This window comes from Bombina bombina, chromosome 2 (assembly GCF_027579735.1).
Source record: "Bombina bombina isolate aBomBom1 chromosome 2, aBomBom1.pri, whole genome shotgun sequence".
NCBI lineage: Eukaryota > Metazoa > Chordata > Amphibia > Anura > Bombinatoridae > Bombina > Bombina bombina.
The window spans coordinates 727,783,327-727,803,652 of NC_069500.1; the positions used below are offsets into that span (position 1 = coordinate 727,783,327).

A 20,326-nucleotide genomic window follows, 5' to 3' on the forward strand; every position below is an offset into this window, starting at 1 on the left:
AATACCGGAGTTAGAAAGATCCCATTGAAAAGATAGGATACGCAATTTACGTAAGGGTATCTGCGGTATGGAAAAGTCGCGGCTGAAAAGTGAGCGTTAGACCCTATTTTGAGTGACTCCAAATACCGGAGTTAGCCTAAAACCATCGTTTGGAGCCTCTAACGCTGGTTTTCACGGCTACCGCCAAACTCCAAATCTAGGCCTATGACTTTAATTAGAATTGTATTTAAATTACTTTGGTCTTATGATTTTTTAAGCCCCGCCCACCACATTTAAATTTTTCTTGCTGCTGGGGGGGGGGGGGGTCCCTGGTTTTCCTCTTTTGAATTTTGAAATGTTGGGAGGTATATATATGTATTAAGCTTTTCTTATGGCTAGAGAGTGTTAGCCTCTGTAATTAGAATTATTGCTATAATCATGTCATGTTGTGCTTCTTATAGAGAAATAGTTATGCAGTGTTTCCAAATAAAAATAATTTGTTTATACTAAAAAGGGAGAGCCTAAAATTAGCGACATTTCTATGTGACATTTTACTACAGCTGACTGATTAATTTGTTTGCACGTTTAGGTTTTACATTACTAAACCTGGCTTTCTAGTTACTAAACACACAAAAAATAGACTGTGATCACCAAGAACAGGACTGTCCCATGTTAAGCATAGGGGCTTTTTTATTGGCGAATCGATAACAGGTTTTTGGGTCTGAAAAACAATTGAAATGCAGTGATTGTGATTGGCTCAAAACTGAAAAGTGCCAAAAAGCTGCTGAAAAGATTGGACAATAGATTGTGATCAACCTAATAGTTTAAGGGTCAGTAATGCTAATAGGACATGCTTTAACGAATCAGAGAATATAGTTTTTGCTTTATTAAGGCTTTAAAGGGACTTTCTAAGGCAAAAAATTGTGTGCTTGAATTTATTGTCATTTTTTTCTTTTTTTTCCTCAGCCTAACTTACTATGAGCCAGATTACAAGTGGCGCACTAAAGCAGTGCACTAAAGCGGGGCACTAACTGCACTCAAAGTAAAAGCTATTGCGGTGGCATTAGCCTGCGTATTACGAGTTGAAAGTAAAAAGTTAGTGTGCAGAAAATTGAGGCACACTAACTTCTAGACTTTGAATATCACGTCTACGTTAAGTTCTTCTCCCCATAGACTTCTATGGGGCTCGCTGAAAAAAACAAACTATAAGTAATCATTTGTGCGCTAACACCACAATGCACTAGACCAACTTTTTATTCCTATAATCTTCACAAAGAAAATGTTCTTTTTATTTTAAAAAATATATATATATATATAAACAGTCATTGGTGGTACAGCACTCCCAGTATTTCAAATAAACATACTTCTGCCCAGGGTGCACTTTAAAAATAAGTATACAGAATGTGAAAGGAAAAGGCACTCACCGGGTCTTAAATAGTAGATAAAATCTCTTTATACCGAATAAAGAGATTTTATCTACTATTTAAGACCCGGTGAGTGCCTTTTCCTTTCACATTGTATATATATATATATATATATATATATATATATATATATATATATATATAATTATTTTCTTCTAATATATATATATATATCTAACTATACATATGTATATATATATATATATATATGAATATATGTGTAGAGAGAGAGAGAGAGAGAGAGAGAGAGAGGAGAGAGAGAGAGAGAGAGAGGGAGGGGAGAGATTATATATATATATATATATATATATATATATATATATATATACAGGTAGCCCTCAGTTTACGCTGGGGTTAGGTTCCAGAAGGAATGGTTGTAAATCAAAACTGTTGTAAATTGAAACCCAGTTTATAATGTAAGTCAATGGGAAGTAAGGGAGTTAAGTTCCAGGCCCCTCTAAAAATTGATATAAGTAACACCTAATACATTATTTTTAAAGCTTTGAAATGAAGACTTTAAATGCTAAACAGCATTATAAACCTAATTAAATAATCACACAAAAGACTGTATCATCAAACTAAGTTTAATGAACAAAAACATTTTTTTACTTGCATTTTTCTGCAAAACGTTCTCTGCATTGTTAGCATGTTAGATAATATTGGGTCTGCACCTCTTCTATGCATTTTATTCTGGACTGATTAAGCAGTTAGGCACCCTCACCTCAAGCAGCTGGACAGGAAGATAATAGGAACGTGGCTGCTAGATCTTGTTGCTTTGACAGCTGCTCGATAGCTAAGGTCTGTTCTGTGTACACAGATTAATTTCAGTCTGCTTGCATAACTTTGTTGCAACACAAGCGGATAGCTCCATCTACTGGCTATTTTAATTAGTGCACTGCTTTTCAATGCTTTTCAATAGCAGTCACATGACTGAAAAAACATAATTTATGCTTACCTGATAAATTCCTTTCTTCTGTTGTGTGATCAGTCCACGGGTCATCATTACTTCTGGGATATAACTCCTCCCCAACAGGAAATGCAAGAGGATTCACCCAGCAGAGCTGCATATAGCTCCTCCCCTCTACGTCAGTCCCAGTCATTCGACCAAGAAACAACGAGAAAGGAGTAACCAAGGGTGAAGTGGTGACTGGAGTATAATTTAAAAGATATTTACCTGCCTTAAAACAGGGCGGGCCGTGGACTGATCACACAACAGAAGAAAGGAATTTATCAGGTAAGCATAAATTATGTTTTCTTCTGTTATGTGTGATCAGTCCACGGGTCATCATTACTTCTGGGATACCAATACCAAAGCAAAAGTACACGGATGACGGGAGGGATAGGCAGGCTCATTATACAGAAGGAACCACTGCCTGAAGAACCTTTCTCCCAAAAATAGCCTCCGAAGAAGCAAAAGTGTCAAATTTGTAAAATTTGGAAAAAGTATGAAGCGAAGACCAAGTTGCAGCCTTGCAAATCTGTTCAACAGAGGCCTCATTCTTAAAGGCCCAAGTGGAAGCCACAGCTCTAGTGGAGTGAGCTGTAATTCTTTCAGGAGGCTGCTGTCCAGCAGTCTCATAGGCTAAACGTATTATGCTACGAAGCCAAAAAGAGAGAGAGGTAGCAGAAGCTTTTTGACCTCTCCTCTGTCCAGAGTAAACGACAAACAAGGAAGAAGTTTGGCGAAAATCTTTAGTTGCCTGCAAGTAGAACTTGAGGGCACGAACTACATCCAGATTGTGTAAAAGACGTTCCTTCTTTGAAGAAGGATTTGGACACAAGGATGGGACAACAATCTCTTGATTGATGTTCCTGTTAGTGACTACCTTAGGTAAGAACCCAGGTTTAGTACGCAGAACTACCTTGTCTGAGTGAAAAATCAGATAAGGGGAATCACAATGTAAGGCTGATAACTCAGAGACTCTTCGAGCCGAGGAAATAGCCATTAAAAACAGAACTTTCCAAGATAACATTTTTATATCAATGGAATGAAGGGGTTCAAACGGAACACCCTGTAAAACGTTAAGAACTAAGTTTAAACTCCATGGTGGAGCAACAGCTTTAAACACAGGCTTGATCCTAGCTAAAGCCTGACAAAAGGACTGGACGTCTGGATTTTCTGACAGACGTCTGTGTAACAAGATGGACAGAGCTGAAATCTGTCCCTTTAATGAACTAGCTGATAAACCCTTTTCTAAACCTTCTTGTAGAAAAGACAATATCCTAGCGATCCTAACCTTACTCCAGGAGTAACCTTTGGATTCGCACCAGTATAGGTATTTCCGCCATATTTTATGGTAAATCCTTCTGGTAACAGGCTTCCTAGCCTGAATCAGGGTATCAATAACCGACTCAGAAAAACCACGTTTTGATAAAATCAAGCGTTCAATTTCCAAGCAGTCAGCTTCAGAGAAGTTAGATTTTGATGTTTGAATGGACCCTGTATCAGAAGGTCCTGTCTCAGAGGTAGAGACCAAGGCGGACAGGATGACATGTCCACTAGATCTGCATACCAAGTCCTGCGTGGCCAAGCAGGTGCTATTAGAATTACTGATGCTCTCTCCTGTTTGATTTTGGCAATCAATCGAGGAAGCAGCGGGAAGGGTGGAAACACATAAGCCATCCTGAAGTTCCAAGGTGCTGTCAAAGCATCTATCAGAACTGCTCCCGGATCCCTGGATCTGGACCCGTAGCGAGGAAGTTTGGCGTTCTGGCGAGACGCCATGAGATCTATCTCTGGTTTGCCCCAACGTCGAAGTATTTGGGCAAAGACCTCCGGATGAAGTTCCCACTCCCCCGGATGAAGAGTCTGGCGACTCAAGAAATCCGCCTCCCAGTTCTCCACTCCCGGGATGTGGATTGCTGACAGGTGGCAAGAGTGAGACTCTGCCCAGCGAATTATCTTTGATACTTCCATCATTGCTAGGGAGCTTCTTGTCCCTCCCTGATGGTTGATGTAAGCTACAGTCGTGATGTTGTCCGACTGAAACCTGATGAACCCCCGAGTTATTAACTGGGGCCAAGCCAGAAGGGCATTGAGAACTGCTCTCAATTCCAGAATGTTTATTGGAAGGAGACTCTCCTCCTGATTCCATAGTCCCTGAGCCTTCAGAGAATTCCAGACAGCGCCCCAACCTAGTAGGCTGGCGTCTGTTGTTACAATTGTCCAGTCTGGCCTGCTGAATGGCATTCCCCTGGACAGGTGTGGCCGATGAAGCCACCATAGAAGAGAATTTCTGGTCTCTTGATTCAGATTCAGAGTAGGGGACAAATCTGAGTAATCCCCATTCCACTGACTTAGCATGCATAGTTGCAGCGGTCTGAGGTGTAGGCGTGCAAAAGGTACTATGTCCATTGCCGCTACCATTAAGCCGATCACCTCCATGCATTGAGCTACTGACGGGTGTTGAATGGAATGAAGGACGCGGCATGCATTTTGAAGTTTTGTTAACCTGTCTTCTGTCAGGTAAATCTTCATTTCTACAGAATCTATAAGAGTCCCCAAGAATGGAACTCTTGTGAGAGGAAAGAGAGAACTCTTCTTTTCGTTCACTTTCCATCCATGCGACCTTAGAAATGCCAGAACTAACTCTGTATGAGACTTGGCAGTTTGAAAGCTTGAAGCTTGTATTAGAATGTCGTCTAGGTACGGAGCTACCGAAATCCCTCGCGGTCTTAGTACCGCTAGAAGGGCACCCAGAACCTTTGTGAAGATTCTTGGAGCCGTAGCCAATCCGAATGGAAGAGCTACAAACTGGTAGTGCCTGTCTAAGAAGGCAAACCTTAGATACCGGTGATGATCTTTGTGGATCGGTATGTGAAGGTAAGCATCCTTTAAATCCACTGTGGTCATGTACTGACCCTCTTGGATCATGGGTAAAATTGTCCGAATAGTTTCCATTTTGAACGATGGAACTCTTAGGAATTTGTTTAGAGTCTTTAAATCTAAGATTGGCCTGAAAGTTCCCTCTTTTTTGGGAACCACAAACAGGTTTGAGTAGAACCCTTGTCCTTGTTCCGACCACGGAACCGGATGGATCACTCCCATTGTTAACAGATCTTGTACGCAGCGTAGAAACGCTTCTTTCTTTATCTGGTTTGTTGACAACCTTGACAGATGAAATCTCCCTCTTGGGGGAGATAATTTGAAGTCTAGAAGGTATCCCTGAGATATGATCTCTAGTGCCCAGGGATCCTGAACATCTCTTGCCCAGGCCTGGGCGAAGAGAGAGAGTCTGCCCCCTACTAGATCCGGTCCCGGATCGGGGGCTCTCGGTTCATGCTGTCTTTGGGGCAGCAGCAGGTTTCCTGGCCTGCTTGCTTTTGTTCCAGGACTGGTTAGGCTTCCAGCCTTGCCTGTAACGAGCAACAGCTCCTTCCTGTTTTGGTGCAGTGGAGGTTGATGCTGCTCCTGTTTTGAAATTCCGAAAGGGACGAAAATTAGACTGTCTAGCCTTAGCTTTGGCCTTGTCTTGAGGTAGGGCGTGGCCCTTACCTCCCGTAATGTCAGCGATAATTTCTTTCAAACCGGGCCCGAATAAGGACTGCCCCTTGAAAGGTATATTAAGTAATTTGGACTTAGAAGTAACATCAGCTGACCAGGATTTTAGCCACAGTGCCCTGCGTGCCTGTATGGCGAATCCTGAGTTCTTAGCCGTAAGTTTGGTTAAATGTACTACGGCCTCCGAAATGAAAGAATTAGCTAGTTTAAGGACTCTAAGCCTGTCCGTAATGTCGTCTAGCGTAGAGGAACTAAGGTTCTCTTCAAGCGACTCAATCCAAAATGCTGCCGCAGCCGTAATCGGCGCGATACATGCAAGGGGTTGTAATATAAAACCTTGTTGAACAAACATTTTCTTAAGGTAACCCTCTAATTTTTTATCCATTGGATCTGAGAAAGCACAGCTATCCTCCACCGGGATAGTGGTACGCTTAGCTAAAGTAGAAACTGCTCCCTCCACCTTGGGGACCGTTTGCCATAAGTCCCGAGTGGTGGCGTCTATTGGAAACATCTTTCTAAATATTGGAGGGGGTGAGAACGGCACACCGGGTCTATCCCACTCCTTAGTAACAATTTCAGTTAGTCTCTTAGGTATAGGAAAAACGTCAGTACTCGCCGGTACCGCAAAGTATTTATCCAACCTACACAGTTTCTCTGGTATTGCAACAGTGTTACAATCGTTGAGAGCTGCTAAGACCTCCCCTAGTAGTACACGGAGGTTCTCCAATTTAAATTTAAAATTTGAAATATCTGAGTCCAATCTGTTTGGATCAGAACCGTCACCCACAGAATGAAGCTCTCCGTCCTCATGCTCTGCGAGCTGTGACGCAGTATCAGACATGGCCCTAGCATTGTCAGCGCACTCTGTTCTCACCCCAGAGTGATCACGCTTGCCTCTTAGTTCAGGTAATTTAGACAAAACTTCAGTCATAACAGTAGCCATATCTTGTAATGTTATCTGTAATGGCCGCCCAGATGTACTAGGCGCCAAAATATCACGCACCTCCCGGGCGGGAGATGCAGGTACTGTCGCGTGAGGCGAGTTAGTCGGCATAACTCTCCCCTCGCTGTTTGGTGAAATTTGTTCACATTGTACAGATTGACTTTTATTTAAAGTAGCATCAATACAGTTAGTACATAAATTTCTATTGGGCTCCACCTTGGCATTGGAACAAATGACACAGATATCTTCCTCTGAGTCAGACATGTTTAACACACTAGCAAAAAACTTACAACTTGGTTATAATCTTTTTTAGCAAAAAACGTACTGTGCCTCAAAGAGGTACTAACGATTAAATGACAGTTGAAATAATGAACTGAAAAACAGTTATTGCATCAAATTTTAAAACAACACAACTTTTAGCAAAGGTTTGTTCCCATTAGTAAAAAACAACACTAATTAAATTTGTACATAAGAAAAACAAAACAACGTTTTTTATACACAGTCACTATAAGAATTCTCACAGCTCTGCTGAGAGAATTTACCTCCCTTCAAAGAAGTTTGAAGACCCCTGAGATCTGTCAGAGATGAACCGGATCATGCAGGACATATAAAAGTAGCTGACTGGAATTTTTTGATGCGTAGCAAAGAGCGCCAAAAACGGCCCCTCCCTCTCCCACACAGCAGTGAAGAGAAACGAAACTGTCACAATTAAAGCAAAAAACTGCCAAGTGGAAAATAATGCCCAAACATTTATTCACACAGTACCTCAGCAATGTAAACGATTCTACATTCCAGCAAAAACGTTTAACATGAGAATAGTTATTAAAAGGATTAGTGACCTTAACACAGTAGTTCCGGTGAAATACCATCCCCAGAATACTGAAGTGTATACATACATGTCATTTTAACGGTATGGCAGGCTTTTCTCATCAATTCCATTCAGAAAATAAAAACTGCCACATACCTCAATGCAGATTCATCTGCCCGCTGTCCCCTGATCTGAAGCCTTTACCTCCCTCAGATGGTCGAGAACAGCAATATGATCTTAACGACTCCGGTTAAAATCATAGTAAAAAATCTCTGTCAGATTCTTCCTCAAACTCTGCCAGAGAAGTAATAACACGCTCCGGTGCTATTTTAAAATAACAAACTTTTGATTGAAGTCATAAAAACTAAGTATAATCACCATAGTCCTCTCACACATCCTATCTAGTCGTTGGGTGCAAGAGAATGACTGGGACTGACGTAGAGGGGAGGAGCTATATGCAGCTCTGCTGGGTGAATCCTCTTGCATTTCCTGTTGGGGAGGAGTTATATCCCAGAAGTAATGATGACCCGTGGACTGATCACACATAACAGAAGAAAAAAGGTTGTTATTCTGAAACGGTGCAAATTGAACCGGCTTAAACCGAGGGCCACCTGTAAATATATATATATATATATATATATATATATATATATGTACAAATATCAAACACAGGTGCACTCACTGTTACCTAGGGCATCCGCCGGGGTGCTGCGTGGAAAACATACAGTGATATCAATCAACCCCAAAATTAAGGAAGAAAAAGCGCTTCACTCTCCGGTCTCTTCAAAAGTTTTAATCAGGTTCACAACATCAATCAAAAGTCCCCAAACGTTTCGATACCTGTTGGTATCTTTGTCAATGGGTATTGTTCAAAACATCTTTGTCCCAAGAAAAGGTTCCTAATCTACCCCCAAAACCACTCACCTATAAGTACCCGTATGTGCCCTTGTCTCTTCCGGTGTATCGGAAGCCGCCCCCGTACGCGCACGTCCGGCCTCACAATGGCCACATGGCTAATTACCATAGATCCACCCATGTGATGACGCTTACGCATCTGTCACACGTAACACTCCTAGGCAACGCGCATATCGGGTGGCAGAGGTTCCAATAGCATTGGACTAACTATTACAAGTACCATAATTGTGAAATAAAAAGCGGAATATTCCCTACACCACACACAGAAAATATTTAAAAGAGTGTTAGCGCAACACTACTTGAGATCCCAAATGGATCGTATATCTTGTTAACATTATAGCTGCACTATCTTTAAAGTACATTATTCACCATAATCTCCGTAGGACATGTACTGTAAAATTGTATATAGCCTAAGTGATAACAGCAAAACACCAACATGTATACACAATAGTAATAGGTAAATACATAAGATTACCCTAGATAATAAAAACTACTGTATATAACACTTGTATATTATTCATGTCTAGTGGAGTATAGTGAGAAACATTAATCAGGCCACAGCAATACACTGAACACGGAGTACCATTATTGTGGAGACTTTGCATATATACATAATTGAGGACAAGTCCATCCTTTAAGCATAGATGACCTAGATCAACTAATCATAGACATCCCATTCAAAGAAAGACATTAAAGTCCAGACGTATATTTAGCCCCTTCGGGGCCACCGTATCAAGACGGTAGATCTAAGAGGTCTCTACCTGAAGTAGTTTCGTATTTCTGTCGCCCCTCCGTAGGGGGGGGGGCACATGGTCAATAAGCATAGTCCTCAGGCTTGCGGCTGTATGTCCTGCCTGGAGGAAATGCCGGGCGACAGGTTGATCAGATGTTTTCTTCTCTATCGCCTGTCTAATGGCATGGCGATGATTGGCCATCCTCTCACAAAACGTAGTAGAGGTTTTCCCCACATACATCAAAGACCATGGACACATCAGTATGTAGACCACGTAGGTGCTCATGCATGACAGTCTATGTAAGATCTTAAACTTTCTCCCAGTGTGCGGGTGATGAAAGTACATCCCTGTTAGCATACTATTGCACGTCGTGCAGTCCCCACCTCTGTAGCAACCTAATTTCATCTTTGTGTCCAACCACGTACCTTTTTCATAACACTTTATAGGGTCATTGTGGACCAAGAGATCTTTCAGATTAGGTGCTCTTTTATAAGCCATCCGTGGAGCAGTCGTATTTAGGAAAGGTAACATCTTATCAGTGCTGACGATCTCCCAATTCTTCTTTACTGACTCGGCCAGTATCTTAGATATGGGGTTGAAAGTAGTTACAAAATTAATGTTATCACCTTTTGTTTTCCACCCTCTCAATCAATTCTCGTGGTTGCAGCAGAGTCATCTGATCCTCTTGCGCCAGGTTGGTATGCACCTGTGAGATCAACCTCTTTCTGTATCCTCGCTGTTCCAATTTCATTTCATCCTCCTGTATTCTTCTCGTCTCTCTCAGTGTATTGTTGCGAGCCACTCGCGTGAGCTGAGAGGAGACGGCACTCTTTTTCTGATGTTCCGGGTGATAACTTGTGGACAGTAGTAAGGAGTTTCTGTCAGTGGGTTTGGAGTATATTGAAGTAGAAAATTTGTAGCCCTCAACATCTGTATAGACTGATATATTTAAGTCTAAAAACGGTATGCTCACTCTGTCGTGGGCAAACTTGAAGCGAATAGTGGACTCAATCTGGTTTAGGCTATCAACCCACTGCTTCAAAGATTCCTCAGACCCTCGCCATACCAAAAACACATCATCAATATATCTTACATATAATTTGATGCAATCCACCATCCGAATCTGCATAACCTTAGTCTCATACCAGGACATGTATAAATTGGCGTATGCGGGAGCCATATTCGAACCCATTGCAGTTCCTGACACTTGTAAAAAGAACTCCTTTTCAAATTTGAAAAAGTTTTTTTCCAAGCAAAACTTTGAGAAGTTCTAATAGGAACTCAATGGGTGGTCCCGCATACGCCAATGATTCACTCAGCATGGATCTAACTGCCTGCACACAGCCACCATGAGGGATGACGGTATACAGGCTGTCTACGTCCATTGTGATGAGTAAATAATCAGGACTAAGATCTTTCCAATTCAATAGCTTACGGATGAGTGAGGGGGAATCTAGTATAAAGGAATATGATTCCTTTACTACTGGTTGAAGGTAATGATCTATGAAAATGGCCACATTAGAACACAAAGAATCCCGGGCAGGCACAATAGGTCTGCCAGGGGGTTTTATCAAAGTCTTGTGTACTTTGGGCAACAGATATAACACCGGAATAACCGGAAATGTTGTAGTCATAAATTCAAACTCATTTTCATCGATCATACCTGATTCAAGCCCACATTTCAATATTAGGTCTAATTCTCTCTTGAACGAGTTCATAGGATTCCCTCTAAGTTTGCAATAAACCCGACTGTCAGCTAACTGTCTGTAGGCTTCCTCTCTGTAGTCAGAATAATTTTGAATTACGATTGAACCCCATATGTATATATTTAAAAAAAAAAAAAATTCTGAGTGAAGAACAATTTCAAGTATTTCTATTAAAACTGGGAAGGGCTCAAAAGTGTATGTATTTGTATACATGTGTGCCATCCATGGATTCTGTCAGTGTTTTGATCTGTTCACCATCAACATTGCGTGCAGCAGCAACCACAGCCTCCCAGACACTGTTCAGAGAGGTGTACTGTTTTCCCTCCTTGTAAATCTCACATTTGATGATGGACCTCAGGTTCTCAATGGGGTTCAGATCAGGTGAACAAGGAGGCCATGTCATTAGATTTTCTTCTTTTATACCCTTTCTTGCCAGCCACGCTGTGGAGTACTTGGACGCGTGTGATGGAGCATTGTCCTGCATGAAAATCATGTTTTTCTTGAAGGATGCAGACTTCTTCCTGTACCACGGCTTGAAGAAGGTGTCTTCCAGAAACTGGCAGTAGGACTGGGAGTTGAGCTTGACTCCATCCTCAACCCGAAAAGGCCCCACAAGCTCATCTTTGATACCAGCCCAAACCAGTACTCCACCTCCACCTTGCTGGCGTCTGAGTCGGACTGGAGCTCTCTGCCCTTTACCAATCCAGCCACGGGCCCATCCATCTGGCCCATCAAGACTCACTCTCATTTCATCAGTCCATAAAACCTTAGAAAAATCAGTCTTGAGATATTTCTTGGCCCAGTCTTGACGTTTCAGCTTGTGTGTCTTGTTCAGTGGTGGTCATCTTTCAGCCTTTCTTACCTTGGCCATGTCTCTGAGTATTGCACACCTTGTGCTTTTGGGCACTCCAGTGATGTTGCAGCTCTGAAATATGGCCAAACTGGTGGCAAGTGGCATCTTGGCAGCTGCACGCTTGACTTTTCTCAGTTCATGGGCAGTTATTTTGCGCCTTGGTTTTTCCACACGCTTCTTGCGACCCTGTTGACTATTTTGAATGAAACGCTTGATTGTTCGATGATCACGCTTCAGAAGCTTTGCAATTTTAAGAGTGCTGCATCCCTCTGCAAGATATCTCACTATTTTTTACTTTTCTGAGCCTGTCAAGTCCTTCTTTTGACCCATTTTGCCAAAAGAAAAGGAAGTTGCCTAATAATTATGCACACCTGATATAGGGTGTTGATGTCATTAGACCACACCCCTTCTCATTACAGAGATGCACATCACCTAATATGCTTAATTGGTAGTAGGCTTTCGAGCCTATACAGCTTGGAGTAAGACAACATGCATAAAGAGGATGATGTGGTCAAAATACTCATTTGCCTAATAATTCTGCACTCCCTGTATATATATATATATATATATATATATATATATATATATATATACATATACTGTATGTTTGTGTGTGTATATAAGTAGTTTATTTAAATATATTTTTGATGTGTTTTGTGAACTTTTTTTAACCCTTACAGTTTACTTCATGTTTCAAGATGCGCTAAATATTATAGCGCAGTTTCGGCTTTCTCTCTAATGAGTTTATTATTTTTGCTTTAGAATGTCCCTGTAAAGTTGCAGTAGTAATCATCAGTAAGTTTCCTACTAGCAAACATAACTCTGTGTACATGGATATAAATTACTCTCTTATAGGTTGTGTTGTGCAACCATGACAAATAGTGAGGAGATAACAAAAATAACAAGGCATTGGAGGTAAAAGAATGAAAAGAGGAGTGTACACAGGTATATATGTGCCCCCTTATCACATAATGCAATATATACAAACGATAAAAAAGGCAAACAGTCTGCAGTCTCTTAGTTACCCACAATGTGCAGCAGACTGTAATGAACTGCAGTTGTCAGTTGTTCTCCTCATATCAAGCTTCAAATGCCTTACAAAAAAATTGAAGCCTTACGTTAAAGTAATATAAATGTGCAAAAATAAAATGCTCTAATGTGTTACAGCATTTTATTATTGCACTATTGTTTCCGTATAATCATCTGTTTAATCCCTGTATCCGCCTTTATGAATATACAGACAGATAAGATAAGGAGGGATTAGCCCATTTAAATGGCAATATTCTTATATTGCTTTACTAAACATGTTTTACATATTTATTGCACTGTTTGGCTGCTTTATTTTTGTTTGTTTGTTATCATTTAGCCATGTGTAGAATTTGAGACCGTGGAGAACTGATATTAAAGGGACCCTAAACACCATCTGTTTTAATGTAATTATAATTTTTTTTATCTATTTTGTTTTATTTTATACATTATTTCTTTCTTTATGTCTTTATCTAACATCTGCACATTTTTTTTTAATTTTCAATATTACCCCTAAACCACCGCCTACTGAATGCGGTGCTGGCCGACATGTTGTAACGCACGTTCTATGCGATAACATATGGACTCAATGCGCACTCCCTTCTTCAATTCCGCGCATGCGCATACAAAGTAAAGTCTTTGCCTCTTCTATGAAGCTCGTTCTCATTAACTTTGTGAACGAGCTTCATAGATTTATTTGTTTCAATTGCAGCCGTTTACAACACCTGCGCGGCCTCTCGGTGTAGGGAGATTGCATTTCAAAAGGTGCTTGCTTTTATTATATTGGAGCTGCCAGATGCCTATATTATGCTATGACTGGGGTGGTGGACATGTGTTGTCCATCAGAGTGCTGTGTTTGTAGCTGCCGGTGGTTGTTGCAGGAGCGTGCAGTAACCGGTGACTGCTGCTGCTGATGCTTTTGCTGCATCCCCTCCTGCCTCTCTCAGCACCGACATCTTGCTTGTCAATCAAGCGCGCGCTGGACTCTACTGGCAGTGCGGGAGGTGAGGGGGCTGTGACTGAGTGCGCGCGATGCGCGTGCCTTGGATTCTGACTCCTACCAAGCTTCAGAGGTGGCGCACCTATCAGGACGAAAAGTGCAGCGGAGAGAAAGCTTCAACAACACCTTTAGACGGGTGTTTAGATCAGTGAGACTCAACCAGTGTTTACAAAGAATGTGGTGTTTGTAGGGCATTAAAGTAGTTAACCCATTGGCAGCCTGGGAGATGCGTTGCAGTCCTCTTTGGCAGCCAATGGGTTAATGCAAATACACATATATATATATATTCACAAATAGAATAAAAGATGTCTATTTCCACTATTGTCAATAATAACAATAATAACATTGTGACATGCATTATTATCCAGGCTGCATCAAGGTAATCTCTTATATGTGTGCACGCTCACAGCAATAAGTAGACTTCTGGTTTTGTCAATATCACTTTCACCCATGTCTGCACAGCGGTCAGAAAGTCATGTAAATGTAAAGAATAAAATAAAAAATAGAACACCTATAATAAAAAAAAAACGGATTTGCATTTTAAAAACTGAAAAAAACATTATGAATAAAAAAACACAAAACCCTAATGGCAAGTGTTTAAGGTCCCTTTAAAACAACATCCCATAACATGTAACGCATGCTCCACTATTAATAAAGCATCCCTGGATATTCATCATAGTAAACTATTAAAGGGACACTTAAGTGAAAATTAAACTTGCAAGATTCAGATAGAGCATGCAGACTTTCCAATTGACTTCCATTATTAAATTGTGTGCCATCTTTTTATAAGCACACTTTATGAGGCAACAGCTCCTACTGAGCATGTGCAAGAATTCACAGTATATATAAATATGAGTCTTTAATTGGTTGATGGCTGTCACATGATACAGGGGGATGGCAAATTGAAGTAAATTTTGAAATTTGTCAGAAAAAAATTACTGCTTATTGTCAATTTAGAGTGCTATTGCGTCGTCTTTTTTTATTGTGCACTTGTTGATTATGCAATTCTACTGTATTTATTTGTCCTTTAAACTACTTTATTCTGAAAACAGGAATGAAATGCATAAAAACAACATGAAAGGCAGAATTTATATTTACTAGAATAGCTATTGCTATTATTAACACGCAAACTCATACTATACGCTATGGGCCAGATTACGTGCGAGTGGCACGCTATCGTTAGTGCGAGGAGACAAGCGAAGAGCTTTTTGCACTAAAAAATGACCACGAATGAATTTGCATGAACTCGCATTAATTTATGCTCCCCATATTTTCTATGGGCGGTGTTGTGCAGTAATGTGCGCTCGTAATACAAGTTGAAAGTAAATGTGATCGCTCAAACGCAATCGCATTTTATGCTCAAACTTTTTACTTTTTACTTTTTGACTTGAAAGTTCGTGTAAAGAGTTTGGCTGGAGGAAAAAGTTGCACTAAACTAAACTATTAACCCCTAATCCGCCACACCCCCACACGGCAAACTACTCTACTACACTATTAACTCCTAAACCACCACACCCCCACATTGCAAACTACCCCCTAACTTCCAAACAGCTAACCCCCCAACACCCCTAAGTTACAAAGAAAAAAAACCCCATTACATTTAAAAAAACGTGACGTGGGCAGGGCCGGGCGGATGTCAGAGAGAGAGCTCAAAAAAAGAGGGGGGATAGAGAGAGAGCTCAAAAAAAGAGGGGGGATAGAGGGAGCAAAAGTGGGGGGATAGAGAGAGCAAAAGAGAGAGGGAGAGAGACAGCAAAGAGATAGGGGGAGGGAGAGCAAAAGAAAGGGGAGAGAGCAAAAGAGGGGAGATAGAGAGAGCAAAAGAGAGACAGCAAAAGAGAGGGGGGAGAAAGGGGAGAGAGAGCAAAATAGGGGAGAGAAAGAGAGCACAAAAGGGGGGGGAGAGAGGGAGGAGAGAGAGAGCAAAAGAGATGGGAGAGAGCGCAAAAGAGAGGGGGGAAAGAGAGGGGAGAGACAGAGAGGGAGAGAGAGAGCAAAAGAGAGGGTGAGAGAGAGAGAGCATAAGAGAGGGGGGAGAGCGAGCAAAAGAGATGGGCAGAGAGACAGCAAAAGATAGGGGGAAAGAGAGCAAAATAAAGGGGAGAGAGAGAGAGCAAAAGAGGGGGGAGAGAGAGAGAGAGCAAAAGAGAGGGGGGAGAGGGTGAGCAAAAGAGGGGGTATGGAGAGAGCAAAATAGGGGGGATAGAGAGAGCAAAAGACAGGGAGAGAGACAGCAAAAGAGAGGGGGGAGAGCAAAAGAAATGGAGAGAGAGATAGCAAAAGAGAGGGAGAGAGACAGCAAAAGAGAGGGGGAGAGAGAGCAAAAGAGAGGGGAGAGAAAGAGCAAGAGAGAGGGGAGAGAGAGCGCAAAAGAGAGGGGGGAGAGAGGGGAGAGAGAGAGCAAAAGAGAGGGGAGAGAGAGCGCACAAAAGAGAGGGGGAGAGAGAGAGCAAAAGTGAGGGGGAGAGAGAGAGCATAAGAGAGGGGGAGAGAAAGAGTAAAAGAGAGGGGGGGAGAAAGAGCAAAAGAGAGGGAGAGAAAAAGAGCAAAAGCGAGGGGGAGAGAGACAGCCAAAGAGAGGGGGAAAGAGAGCAAAAGAAAGGGGATAGAGAGAGAGCAAAAGAGGGGGGATAGAGAGAGCAAAAGAGAGGGCAAAAGAGAGGGGGAGAGAGAGAGTGCAAAAGAGGGGGGATAGAGACAGCAAAAGACAGGAAGAGAGACAGCAAAAGAGAGGGGGAGAGAACAAAAGAGAGGGGGGGAGAGAACAAAAGAAAGGGGGAGAGAGAGAGCAAAAGAGAGGGAGAGAGAGAGAGCAAAAGAGAGGGGGAGGGAGCGAGAGGGGGAGAGAGAGCGAGATCAAAAGAGAAGGGGAAAGAGAGAGAGCGCAAAATAGAGAGGGGGGAGATAGAGAGTAGAAGAGGGGGAGAGAGAGAGCAAAAGAGAGGGGGGAGAGAGAGAGAGCAAGGGGTGGAACCGCTGTACTGCAAAAAATGGCCCGTGTACACAGGCTTTAGGACTAGTAGAAAATAATAGAATAGGCATAACTGCAGGCTTTTTATTTTTAGTAATTTTTTTTATTTTATGTAATGTTAGGTTTTTCATGTTTGGTAATAGTAGTTTTTTATGTAACGTTAGGTTTTTTTTTTTAATGTAATGGCAGGGGGTGTTTGTTTAGAGGTGTTAGGGGGGTAGCTATTAGGAAGTTAGAAGGTAGTTTGTAATGTGAAGGTGTGGCGGTTTAGGGGTTAATAGTGTAGCAGAGTAGTTTGCGGTGCAGAGGTGTGGTGGTTTAGAGGTTAATATTGTAGCTGGGTTCTTTGCGGTGGCTATGTGGGTCTTTTTTGCTTGGGAGCAAAACATTTTTACTTTCACTTTGTAATCTGATGTGCGCAAAAAGCCAAAGTCGCGCATAGTTAGCGTGTGAGCAGGAGCGATTAATATCACTACACTCGTAATTTGGCCCTATGTTAGTAAATCAACCCTTATACAATTTACAGTTTCATGCTGATGTCATCCATAAAAGCCAAAATTAATTCAAATTAATATAATGAGCAAAACACACTTGCCATACCATCTCTCTGCTTTTCCAAAAGCCTGTTTTGAGACATAATTTCTTCAATTTGTTTGCTATGAGCCTCTGCTAGAAAACGTAGTTGTGTTTCATGATCATGTAACCTGTAGTCTCCTTTATGGTTTTCGCTCATCTAGAGATGAATAAGTACACGTGCAAAACAAACATACATTATGATTAAGAATGTACTGGTTTAATTTCTTTCAAAACATTTAAGGCATTTAAAAGATAAAAACACAGAGTATTTTACATATATTAATTAAAGGGACATTAAAGTTCAGAAATAAAACATAGTAGTACCTAATGTTCTTAGTTACGACGTTTTAACCCTTTACTACATTACTATGCTAGGGTTTTTTTTTTTGTATAATTAAATTACTCCACTCTCTTACCTTATGACCCGGACACTGTGCTCCACAACAGTTTGTTTCTTCTTTGAAAGAGCTCAACAAGGGCTTAGTGAAGGCAGGGGAGGGCGTACCTTTAGTTTCCATAGGAACGGGTGATATGATTTCTAATTGGCTGTATCACCCCTGTTTCCAAAGAAGAAGAAAAAAGAGCTGTGGAGATTGGTGACCAGCTCATAAGGGCCCTGATGATCAAAGATTCTCCAGCTTGGAGAGAAGTTATAGTGCAGACTTCACAGGGGATGAACTCTGGAATTCCCAGAGAGAGATGAGAGATTCCTCCCATAAAGCTCTCTGCTCAGATGAGATGATCTAAATTAATTCTCCAGCAATGTGAGCATATTCTCCTTTGAGTCTGTCTATATTTCTAAACTGTATATTTTCTTTACAGTATATGCCACTCCTCTAGAGAAACAGACCACTTTCCTTTTTTTCTTTTACAGACATGACTGATAAAGTGTACAATTGCATCTAAAATGGTATTCTTTAAATATTCTCACTTTTCATGTTTTTTCTTGGATATAAATCTGGCATACAGGAGGTGAGTAGGACCAGGGCCTATATAACTGATTTGGAGTTGTACTTGAGCATATAGTTATAATTGAGGCTACAATGCACATGCATATAATCTGTGATCTCCATTGGAAATATGCATAGATGGGGCTATGAGTGCATATAGATTGAATAACAGAGGATGAGCTTTCTATGCATGTGATCTCAATTGGATACATATATAGAAGTTGTTCTGATCTAATTTGGCAAAACGTAGACTACAGAGTCCATGGCCCCTATTTAACAAAGGTCTGTCAGACCTGATCCGACAGTGCGGATCAGGTCCGACAGACCTTGCTGAATGTGGAGAGCAATACACTATCTGTATTCAGCATTGCACCAGCAGCTCTTGTGAGCTGTTGGTGCAACGCCGCCCCCTGCAGACTCGCGGCCAATCGTCCGCCAGCAGGAGGGTGTCAATCATTGCGGCGATGTCTGACGCCTGCTCAGAGCAGGCGGACAGGTAATGGAGCAGCGGTCTTTAGACCGCTGCTTCATAACTGGTGTTTCTAGTGAGCTTGCCAGGGCCCCTTAAGCTCCATCTGGAGCTTGATAAATGGGCCCCCATGTATCTAATCCATGGTCTCAGGTGAACATGTATCTGGCATAAAGAAAGTTGTAGATGTATGTATCTGATCTAAGGTTCCAATAGGGCATACAGCTATTGTCTCAGTGTTTGAAGATTAACCCCTTAAGGACAAGGCCATTTTTCAATTTCTTTCCCTTAAGGACCAGGGCTATTTTTACATTTCTGCGGTGTTTGTGTTTAGCTGTAATTTTCCTCTTACTCATTTACTGTACCCACACATATTATATACCGTTTTTCTCGCCACTAAATGGAATTTCTAAAGATACCATTATTTTCAACATATCTTATAATTTACTATTAAAAATATTATAAAATATGAGGAAAAAATGGAAAAAAACACACTTTTTCTAACTTTGACCCCCAAAATCTGTTACACATCTACAACCACCAAAAAACAACCATGCTAAATAGTTTCTAAAATTTGTCCTGAGTTTAGAAATACCCAATGTTTACATGTTCTTTGCTTTATTTGCAAGTTATAGGGCAATAAATACAAGTAGCACTTTGCTATTTCAAAACCACTTTTTTTCAAAATGAGCGCTAGTTACATTGGAACCCTGATATCTGTCAGGAATACCTAAATATCCCTTGACATGTATATATATTTTTTTAGAAGACATCCCAAAGTATTGATCTAGGCCCATTTTGGTATATTTCATGCCACCATTTCACCGCCAAATGCGACCAAATAAAAAAAAATGTTCACTTTTTCACAATTTTTTTCACAAACTTTAGGTTTCTCACAGAAATTATTTACAAACAACTTGTGCAATTATGGCATAAATGGTTGTAAGTGCTTCTCTGGGATCCCCTTTGTTCAGAAATAGCAGACTTATATGGCTTTGGCGTTGCTTTTTGGTAATTAGAAGGCTGCTAAATGCCACTGCGCACCACACGTGTTTTATGCCCAGCAGTGAAGGGGTTAATTAGGGAGCATGTAGGGAGCTTGTAGAGTTAATTTTAGCTTTAGTGTAGTGTAGTAGACAACCCAAAGTATTGATCTAGGCCCATTTTGGTATATTTAATGCCACCATTTCACCGCCAAATGCGATCAAATTTAAAAAAAACATATTTTTTTCGCAATTTTAGGTTTCTCACTGAAATTATTTACAAACAGCTTGTGCAATTATGGCACAAATGGTTGTAAATGCTTCTCTGGTATCCCCTTTGTTCAGAAATAGCAGACATATATGGCTTTGGCAATGCTTTTTGGTAATTAGAAGGCTGCTAAATGCCGCTGCACATCATACGTGTATTATGGCTAGCAGTGAAGGGGTTAATTAGGGATCTTGTAGGGAGCTTGCAGGGTTAATTTTAG

At 41.1% G+C, this 20,326-nt stretch overlaps 1 protein-coding gene across 1 annotated transcript in view; it reads right to left on the minus strand.

The window, feature by feature from the left end:
- LOC128649461 (coiled-coil domain-containing protein 17-like) overlaps nt 1-20,326 on the minus strand; it is a 155,173-nt gene that overhangs the window by 97,930 nt on the left and 36,917 nt on the right. Inside the window, exon 3 of the mRNA XM_053702741.1 lies at nt 17,461-17,593. Within this exon, the coding sequence (XP_053558716.1) occupies nt 17,461-17,593 (133 nt within the window). The remainder of the gene's footprint in view (nt 1-17,460; nt 17,594-20,326) is intronic.